The 10352-nt window shown below is 43.6% G+C and overlaps 1 protein-coding gene across 1 annotated transcript; it reads right to left on the bottom strand.

The window, feature by feature from the left end:
* Positions 1-45: 45 nt before the first annotated feature.
* On the bottom strand, positions 46-9185 carry M6pr (mannose-6-phosphate receptor, cation dependent). Its single transcript, NM_001007700.1, has 7 exons — positions 9033-9185; positions 5444-5623; positions 4522-4688; positions 2692-2801; positions 2433-2563; positions 1576-1702; positions 46-1433 (listed from the first exon to the last, which is right to left on the bottom strand). Exons 2-7 carry the CDS (start codon positions 5620-5622, stop codon positions 1311-1313), a joined length of 837 nt encoding a protein of 278 aa, NP_001007701.1. The 5' UTR covers position 5623; positions 9033-9185; the 3' UTR covers positions 46-1310.
* Positions 9186-10352: the final 1167 nt, after the last annotated feature.

Below are 10352 nucleotides of genomic sequence, written 5' to 3'. Positions count from 1 at the left end.
CTGCATTTCACTGTTTCCTCCTTAACACAAATGACACAGTCAGCATGTTTTTTATGTTTTTAATTATTGGTTTTGTACAAAAGTGGTATATTATTTTTCCTTTAAAACCACAGGGGTTAGAATGCAAACAACAAATGAGAAGCCTTTTTAAAAATAACATTATTTTTCCTGTATAGAAAGAAAACAAAATTTCCATTGCCATTGCAAGGGTATTGGGAAGTAGGAATAACGTCATTCATTTTCTCTAAAGGGAACAAATGGCCCTGCCTTTTCCACATCGCCTGTGTTCAGATGAACTGTGTTGTTACCTAGTGGCCTAGGAATTCACTATTTTAGAAAGACCAGCCTGGGATTCTGGGCACATGGCTTAAACACAAAGAAATAGAGGATTAAAGACCTTTTCCATAGATAAGTGGGTCAGACACTTCCCTGAGCCAGCAGGAGGGACAGGTGCAGCAGTGTCCCCACCATAGCAGAGACCTGCAGAGCCTCCACGTCCACTTCTGCTTCCATTCCCTTCCTTTAAGATTGGGGAAAGTATAAAAAGCCAAACTACAGACCTGTGAGAAAAGTACAACTCAGGTTTGCAAGTACCAGTAGGGAGAGGAGGAAGAATAAGGCTGGCTAGCGAGACTACCACAAGGTGACACAGTCTGTGTAATTAGAAAGGACTACTTGGTTAGGCATTTGGGTTACCTATGGATTTATAACCGCAGCCTAGGGCCCAATTCAAACTATCAAGCCACTCAAAGACCTATAAGCAACGTGATGGCGCCTTAGAATCCTCAAGTTGGGAAAGTTCACATTTTTTTCCCTGTCCTAATCCCACACAAGGGACAATCATGTGACTAATTGCAGGCTCAAAGCAAACGGGAGTATTTGGGTGACAGCCAGGTAAGAAGTCCTGCAGAGCACCTGCGAGTTACACTCAGATCCTGGGACTACTGCGGGGACAGGGACAACATGAGGGAGGCAACCAAAGGTACGAGCAAAGAACCCAGTGTCTCAATTTATGGAAATGTTTACAGCCAGGGCTCATGGCTTTCTTTCTGCCTAGTTAGCTGTCCTTTCTCTTCCTGGGGTATAGGAGTCTGCCTCCCCACAGCACAGGCCCTATGTCTGTCTGCCTTCCACTGTACTAGTGCAGAGGAAAAACAATAGGAGCAAAGGGAGGCAGGTTAGTGTCAAATCAAAGCCAACTGGAAAGCAAGAATATTAATGGCGAGGTGAGAGGGGGAGACTGCTCGAGAAGTCTGCTGAGGATGCTTTGGTTTGGGGACTGAAGAGGTGGCTGGACATGAAAAGTGCAATCACATTGGTAGCAAATGGTCATCCCTTTCTTCTGACTCTTCCCCCAGCTGGTCATCCCCGACGCCACGATAGGCCGCAGGCACACTGCGGGGTTTGGAACGGCACACAAAGTCACAACCATCCTGGAGGGAAAAAGCAAAGGAAAGACAGTCTTGATCATCTATTTTAGAGTGAAATATGGTTTCAAAATGACAGTGGGTTTTTTGTTTTTTTCAAAGAATACCCAATATCCAAGGCTTAGCCCAAATTAATCTTGCTACTTACAGCTACTAGGTTGCCAAGATCCTGCCAGAAGGCCAGATGAGGAAACTGCTCCATCCCCTTGGCCCCCACTACCAGTCGCTGGTATAAGAAACCCCCAATGATGTAAACAGCAACCAATGATGCAAATCTACACAGGGAGACACACACTTAAACTTAGCAACTCTGAAGTGGCACCACATACCTCTAACAGCATTGAGAAGGCCAAGGCTAAACTGTACATCCAATATCAGCTGTTTCCTAAGCTACACTCCAAACAAGAAGGGCTGGCAGCTCCTCAGAAAAACTGTTTAAGAACAATGTCAACACCCAGAAAGGGGAGAGGGGCACTTAGTATGTGATTCTAATAGCATGAACACGACTCTATGTTCTGCTCTGTTCTACTGATGTAATACTGTAGTGTCCAGCCTTCCTGAGAGAAGCTCAACAGTGGGGGTTATCGTGTGTACGCCTTTAATTCAGCATTTGGGAGGCAGAGGCCAGCTGTCTACATCGCCAGGCCAGCCAAAGCTACACAGGGAGGAGACACTGTCTACATAAACCAATCTCCAAATGCAAATGGGACTAATTCATTTTTAAGAAGACAAGTCTGGTCAGGCACATCTTTAATATCAGCTCATGGAAGACAGATTCTCTTGAGTTTGAGGCCAGCCATAAGCACAAAGCAAGGCTGTTTTCAAAAATATTTTTTATTTTTTACTACTGCCAGGGATTGAACATAGGACCTCATGCATACTGACTAAGCACTCTGCCACCAAGCTATATTCCCAAGCTTAATTTCTTCAGACACAGTGTCAGTGAGTCATCTCTGACTTGTATATGTAAACATGCATGCTACTGAGAGGGTGCAAAGTACTCACATGACAAGGAGGATGGAGCCCACACTGAGGTGTGAGACCTCTGGTGAACAGGCTAGGCTGCTATCCATCTCAAAGAGGTAGAAGCAATCCTGGATTTTGCCGCGTTCCTCAGACACTGGGTTAAAATTACCCTGATGATGAGGACCAAACGGCAGTTATGTCTTTCTGCTTGCATCCAACAAACAAGACAGCCCCCCAGTGACTATATAAACCCCAAACATTTGCTGCTCCTGGTTCCAGATGTCCCAGGATACCTTACCGCGAGTGTGTGTCGATTGCAGGAGATCATCACCACTGCACGGCGCTGTTCTTTGCCACAGTGGTTGTCATATTCGTCACCCCCTTTATATATCAACATGATCCAGTTACCTGAGGAGGGACAAGAGTAATGGCACTGTGAAGTGCAGGGGAGGTGGGGGCAGCAATGGTAGCATGGTGGAGTGGAATATGCTACCAGAATCGCTTTTAGGTAATGATAATTGATACAGCTGGTATATCTGAACTCTAGGTTAAAATCTTTTAAGAGACAAAGAGCTCTAGCTGGCCTTAATTCACACTAACTACGTAGACCAGGCCGGCCTCCAACTTGTGATCTTTGTGCCTCTGCCTCCCAAGTTTTGAGGTCACAGTTCATGAGCCTCCTTACCTGGCCTTAAAACTTGCTTCCTTTTTTTTTTGGTTCTTTTTTTCGGAGCTGGGGACTGAACCCAGGACCTTGTGCTTCCTAGGCAAGCGCTCTACCACTGAGCTAAATCCCCAGCTCCTAAAACTTGCTTCTTAAAACTTTTTATTCCCTTGTTTTAAGAGCAATAACCAGAAATGTAAGATTAATATTATTTTTATATTAAAGGTAGGAAACATTGTATAAAAAACCAGTTTCTACCCAAGCTTTTAACACTGATACACATTTTCTCAACACAATGCAAAAGGAGAGGAGATTCCACAAGATTGCCAGGCAGCAGGGAGACGTCCAAGTATTTATTTACTATGTTTAAAGTTCTTTGTAAAATATTGTTTGGCTGACAAGTAAGTAAGGACTTTTTCAACTTTGCATATGAGAAAACAAGATTTTAAAATTAATGAGCTGATGTCTTAAAATCATCTGTTGTGGTCTGAAGAATGGCCCCCATAGGCTCTTATATTTGACTGGTTAAGTCACTAGGGAGTGGAACAGTTTGAAAGGATTGTAAAGATTAGGAGGTGTGGCCTTTTGGAAGAAGTAGGTCACTGGGGGTGGTCTATGCCAGGCCCAGAGTGTTTCCCCACCTTTACTTAGATCAGGACGTAGAACTGTCAGCTACTTCTCCAGAACCACGTATACCTGTGTACTGCCATGCTCCCTTCTGTGGGGATAGTGAACTAACCTCTGAAAATGTAAGCCTCCAAGTTATGCTTTCTTAAACAGTTGTCTTGGTCATGGTGTCTCTTTATAGTGAGTGACTAAAACACCATCACACTAGGAGAGTGAGCGGGGTCAAGAACTGTTTTATTCTTTATCCAGTGAATATCTACATTGGATGACTATGTTTATGGGAAGAGAGACGCCGCAGATGCTCCCTCCAGCATATACCTTCATGACACTGAAAATATAACTTAGGACAAGTAGAGGAGGATTTTCCCCCTTAAACAGACTTATTGGTTTGCACATAATGTTATCTTAAACTCAATATTGGTTAATTTGATGAGAAATGGTGGTGGCTGGTCTGGAACTGATTAAGTGTTAGGGTGACTAGAGGGGACTGTGTAAAATTCTGGCTAGATTCAGATTCCCTTCCACTCTCAGTCATTCATATCCACATTTGCTTTTCTATTCCTTTCTCTGTCTTCCTTTTTTTGTGGTGTTAAGGATTAAAGTCAGAACTTTGTGCAAGTGCTCTACCCTGAACAATATCCCCAGTCTTATATTCTTTTTGTGAAAGTTTTGCACTGTCTTCAAACACAGAGGTTCCCTGAGCAGCTCTAGAACTAGGCACTATGAGTTACAGTCTAGCCCAATTCCATAAAACACGACACACTCGAAAAGCTGGAGAAGGCCAACATAGGATTACTGGAGGACTGACTTGGGGTTAGTCAGCAGGAAATATCTTACTTCCATTGAAGATGTGAGTCTCGTTGATTCTCCCAACCACCGTTTCCTTCTCATTACTTTTGTTGATCTGGACCAGGCCTGCGCCAGAGGAGTGGTTGCCAGCTTCCCGGCATACTCTGAATATATAGCTGTAAGTGTCTGAGCCCTGGCCCACAGTACTCTCAAAACTACAGAAGAAAGTAGGAAAGGAAAGAACAATTACTAGTTACCATGCTCAGGAAAATGCAGACTCCTCCCTTCCATCAAAGGCATAACATCTGTTGAATTACAAGTTATTTGTGGCCCTATAGACTGTCCTACTTGTTGATAATAACTTGAAATATACCCTCCAAGACAGCAATACATTCTAGAATACCCATTCTAGCTATGTGAAAGTGTCAGCTGTTTCCTCATAGCAAGAGCCTGTCTGTTTTCATGGGACAGTCCCATGTTTAAGGGCCATTTTCATGTTTATCTGGATTCCCTGACACAGATGAAGACATACTTAGACATGTCTATGTTTTCATGTGTCTGACATTTCTAAAGTTGTCTTATATGAAGTTATCAAGTAATGCTCCAATTTGTACAAGCAGGTGCTTTAGACCCAGTCTTTAGAACCTGATACTTTTCTGTGAAAGAAAACACACATGGTAACATGGCTGTGAGCCTGTCATTAGAGAGGGGAACGTGCTAGAGCCAGATAAAACTAGTCATTGCTAAGGTTCACATGAGAGTCTGTACAATTCACACACACACGGTAACATGGCTGTGAGCCTGTCATTAGAGAGGGAAATGCATTACAGCCAATAAACTAGTCATTGCTAAGGTTCACATTAGAACCTGTACAATTCACACACTCCTTCCACAGTAAAGCTGAGGTAACTCATTAAAGAGAAAAGACCCTTAGTAAAGATAGTTTCTGTCCTCTCCGGTGCTTCTCTACCTTTTGTTAAACAGTGGCCGTAACCTCTCCAGGAGAGCCACCTCATTCTTTGACTCCTTATCCTTTTCTCCTACCAGGTCACACGATTTTTCTTCTATCTGCCAGGATTCTCTCACAGCCACAGCCAGGAGTAGCAACAGTAACAGTTCAGTCCTCCAACAGCCAGAGAGAGGGAACATCCTTTTGGAAGAGTGTTGGAGGTGAAGGCAGGATCAGGAGAGAAAGAAAATACATCAGTCACATAACTGTGCAAAGTTACAGCATTATGATTATGCAAAAAACATGATTCTGCTTCAAAACAAATGGGTGCTCAGTGTAGAGTCAAATGTTTTCAATCTCCACACTCAGAGGCAGATGCAGATGGAACTCTGTGAGGCCAGCAAGAGAGACTTGGTGAGACACCGTGTCTCAAAAACCTCTAAAACACAAAAACCCAGCAAAACAAATGGGGTGGGGGGTAAGAGGAAGAAAAGAATTGTAAAAGCCAGGGTGCACCCATCTTTGCATTGTTTCTGTTTGATAAAAATTTATGTTGTATTATCCTGTTTCTCAAAGTCAAATACTAGTTTATAAATAACGCCTAAAGTCAGTGGCCTTCCCTGGAACATCCCAGTCTTGATGTACACAGATCCTCGATAATGTCTAACTATGAAAGATGTAAAGGAGAGAGAGAAGCCCGACTATGTTGGGCCCTAACACATCAGTAGGGGGCATCCAATAATCTTTTTTCACATTCACTGAAGCATGTGGAGTGTGGGTGAAGCAGCCATAGTACCTTAACTCACGTCAGTTACTTATGTGCCATTCTCCTGAAAAGCCATCCGATCACAGAAGAAAGCTCGCTGGCTCAAAATGAGTGATTTGAAGTCTTCCAAAACTATCTTCGCCCCTCCAAGTCACAAATCTTTTTTTTTTTTTTTAAGATTTATTTATTATATATAAGTACACTGTCTTCAAACACACAAGAGGGCACCAGATCTCATTACAGAGGGTTGAGAGCCACCATGTGGTTGCTGGGAATTGAACTCAGGACTCTGGAAGAGCAGTCAGTGCTCCTAACCACTGAGTCATCTCTCCAGCCCCCAAGTCACAAATCTTAAGGCTGTCTTTTTACCACTCTAAAATCCTGAGTTCACTTTCTGTTTTTTTTTTTAATGTATCTTTTTTGTTTTTTGAAAGATTTTATTTATTATATATAAGTACACTGTTGCTGTCTTCAGACAGGCCAGAAGAGAGCCTCAAACCTCATTACAGATAGCTGTGAGCCACCATGTAGTTGCTGGGATTTGAACTCAGGACCTCTGGAAGAGCAGTCAGTGCTCTTAACCACTGAACCATCTCTCCAGCCCAAGTTCACTTTCTGTTTGTATTATTATAACAGGCCCTTCTAAACTATGGCCCATGGGACACATATATCCCCAGGCATCTGTGATTGCAGCCAGCATATTTGTGGATGACAATGTCTATTTCGATGTTGAAAAGTTGGCTATTCCCATCTTCTTAGTTAGGTCATAGTGATTGATACTTGCACAAGGCTTCTATTAGTACCTGTAAGTAACCCTTCAGGCTATTGACATTGTTAATTTTATTATGGCTTCACTGTTTTTTTGACAGTTATCTCTTCCAGACATTTCTACAATAAGAAAGTGAAAGCTCTAACCCCGTACTCATTCCCTTTCTCCCTGAAAGGTACATGTAGGTTTCTACTTCCCACATGCAGGGAGGGCAACACACATCAATTTACTAATGCAAGCAAGGCATTTCCACATAGTAATCACATGTAGCCAAGAGGTCAAGGGCACTCCTATATGACACCACTGGACATATTTAGTAGGAGTGACAGCCTTCAAGCCAGAACTACCTGACATTAACTAGTCAATCCTCCCCAAACCTTATGTATTAAATTTAACCGTCTCTATTTCACAACTAAAAACTACAGGATAAACAGAATGAATACCACCGACATAGCTAACAGAGTAAGACAGATGGCTCCAGAGCCATTGGGAGCCAAAGCAGAGCTGCCTTTCTTCTTTTTAAAACAGAGCAGGAAAGGGAAGTAGCTCTTCCTCACAGTTAACTGTAGTTTAACAAAGAGCCCAGATTTAAGCTCTCTCCTCCTCTGAGCTCAGCTATTGCTCAACCAGTCAACTCACCTAGAGCTCCTCGGTTAACCTACTCGGTGCCATTTTCTTCAAGTTCTCTCAGGATTGAATTTAAAAATGATAATGTTCAGGGCTCTGAAGTGCTTGTTGCCCAGTACATAATTTGTAGGGATGCTCTCACTGAATGAAGGCTGTGCACTCTGGTCTCAAAGTTATTTCCTCATTTGTTGCTGCTTTCTCTTCCCAAATTAGGGCAAACACTTTTGAAAAAATTGGGACAGGATGAAGAATTAAAACAAGCCACGGTAGGCATTTGATGATCGGAATTGCTTACCATTTGCCTAGCTATTCAATAAGTTAGAAGAATAATTTTACGCTCTTCTCAGCTTAAGATCTGACTGCAAGTTTGAACTGCTTCTCTCTGATTCAGTGTGGTGTATGCTTTAAACGCTTTACTTGCATTATGTCAGTCCCATAGCCTACAGAAGATGAGGGGACTGAGGCTTAGGGCTGCCTACTGAGTTACTTGTCCTAGGTCACACAAATATTAAATGGATGAGGTTGCCGGATGAATCTGGATGGCTAATGACAAGAAAGCATTTGTGGACAAACTTCTGATAAACATGGACCCAAAAAGAGGGGAGTATGAAACCGAAGCTCGGCAGTTCCTTTTTAACATGGTCCAAAAAAAAAAAAAAAAAAAAATCTCAGGAGTGCAAGCATTTGTCTCGATGCTGTAAAACAGGGTCTTATGCTCTTGGAAATTCCCCTTCAATTTTCTTATTCTATAGAGAGAGCTCTACTGGCAGTGCTGAAACATTCTTCTTTACAGGACAGCCAATGACTAAGTTAGGGGTTGGCAAACTGCTGACCTCAGCCTTGTACTTACTTTTCCACTCATGGCCGTTTTCCATTTTCTAATGGAGGGCTTTATTTTCTTCCTCCTGGTTCACTGTAGCCAACACTTTTAAGATCAGTCTCAACTGGCAGAAAGGCCTGATGTTTAAAGTACCTCAAGGAGGTAGTTCTATGCTTCAAAATCTCCACAGAAAGACAAGATATTCCTGTTACTCTTTTCCACACCACACTAACAGACCTTCCTCGAACTTCTTCCAGGATTCTGGAAATTCTCGCCTTCCATCTGCTCAAAGTCATACTTTATCCCAAATGACGCCATGACGCCACTTTACTCCCATGATACAGGTCAAAAATTCTCTCTACAAGCATCCAGTAACACTTCACACATGGGCACTTTTTCCCACCTTTAAAACATCTTAAATTCCTCTCTGAACTTGGAACTCCTTTTCCTCACGCCTAAAAGTCTGACGTTTTCCGTTCTCATGCCTTTTGCCTCCAGTCCGCCCTTCGGCTCCCTAGCAGTATCTCCAGCAAGAACGAGGGCCAAGCGAGACTCGCGGTCCGCATTTCCTTCAGTGCAGAGGTGTGCAAGGACCCCAGCCCGCTTCCTCCACGCCCCCAACACTCACGTGTCACAGGAAAACAGAGCAACCGAAGCTCAGAAACCCCCAAGAATGTGTCTGTGGGGTTGGGAGACGCGGCCGGAGAACGGGGGTGCGGGGGCACAGACCCCAGTCCCTCGATTCCTCTCTGAAGCCAGCGCTCCCTTAGGCGCCGCGCTGCGCCCCGCTCCAGAAGCCGGAAACAGGAAGCAAGGAGAGCCTGCTGAGCAACTGCTCCTCCCACTAGACTCCGCGGCATGTGACCGCAGAACCTTAGCTCCCTTTTCTTTCTTCTGAACGCTGATTGGTCAGCAGCCGAGTTCACTCTTTCCCCGGTCCCATCAACCCCAATCACTCCGAGATTGTCAAGATCAGTTTCTTCTTTTCGGGTCTCTTTTCTACCAATGAGGTTCGAGCTCTGCCTCCAGGGACTCTGGGCGGGCGCACCCCATTCACGCGGGGGTCATGCGCCAGGTGTCCGGATAGGTCCAGTTGAAGACAGTACGTGAGGGCGATCTGCGAAATTACGGAGAGTGGCGCTCCCTGGGCTTGCTGGGAATTGTAGTTCCCTCGCCCGGAGCTCTCTGGGAGTTGTAGTTTCTAGACTTCTGCTACCGTGTTGGCCTCTGTGCGGTGCTGTTTAGCTATCGGTCGACTGGGATCGCTTCTGGTCTGCACTTGACTCAGGCACCCAGACAATGGAACGTTAGGGTCCCATATGTCTTGGTTTTCTTTGTTCAGAATTTTCGAATTCTCTCAGGACATAACTACTGTTACTGTTAACTGTGTAATGAGTTTGTCCTCTTGTGGCAACTTGCTAGATAGGCATACTCTGTTTATCTGCCCTATGTGTGGCCGGTCCTCTAGTCTGAACTTCTGTTTGGGGGGCCCAGGGTGACTTTGTGCCTTTGGTAAGGTCATTTGAAGGCTCCTTGGATTTATTATCCACTGTCTCAAGCCCTAGGTGTTCTTAGAGCTTGGTTTTAAACTATGCGGCTTCCTGGAATCGCTCTCCAGGTTATTCATTTCTTCCTCTGAAGTTTTTTTTTTTTTTTTTTTTTTTTTTGCTTTAACTGGTCATGCCCTTTTGACTCTCACGTGCTTTTGCATGCACCTCCCTCAGTCTGCTTAAACAGGGATTCATGTCAGAGGTAGTATTGTGTTTGAAACTGCTAACACTGCAGTGTCCCATTCTTTTTAAAAAAGTTAACTTAAAAGTTTTAATACATTTTTTTAGTACATAATACTTCTTATTTATTTATTTATTTATTTATTTATTTATTTTTGCTCCGTTGCTTTGGCTAACAATTTCAGATATAAACATTTTAATACCTCCAATATTACATA

Source organism: Rattus norvegicus, chromosome 4 (assembly GCF_036323735.1).
Source record: "Rattus norvegicus strain BN/NHsdMcwi chromosome 4, GRCr8, whole genome shotgun sequence".
NCBI classification, from domain to species: Eukaryota; Metazoa; Chordata; class Mammalia; order Rodentia; family Muridae; genus Rattus; species Rattus norvegicus.
Note: the sequence above shows the minus strand (reverse complement) of the source record. Positions and strands in the feature narration are given on the sequence as shown.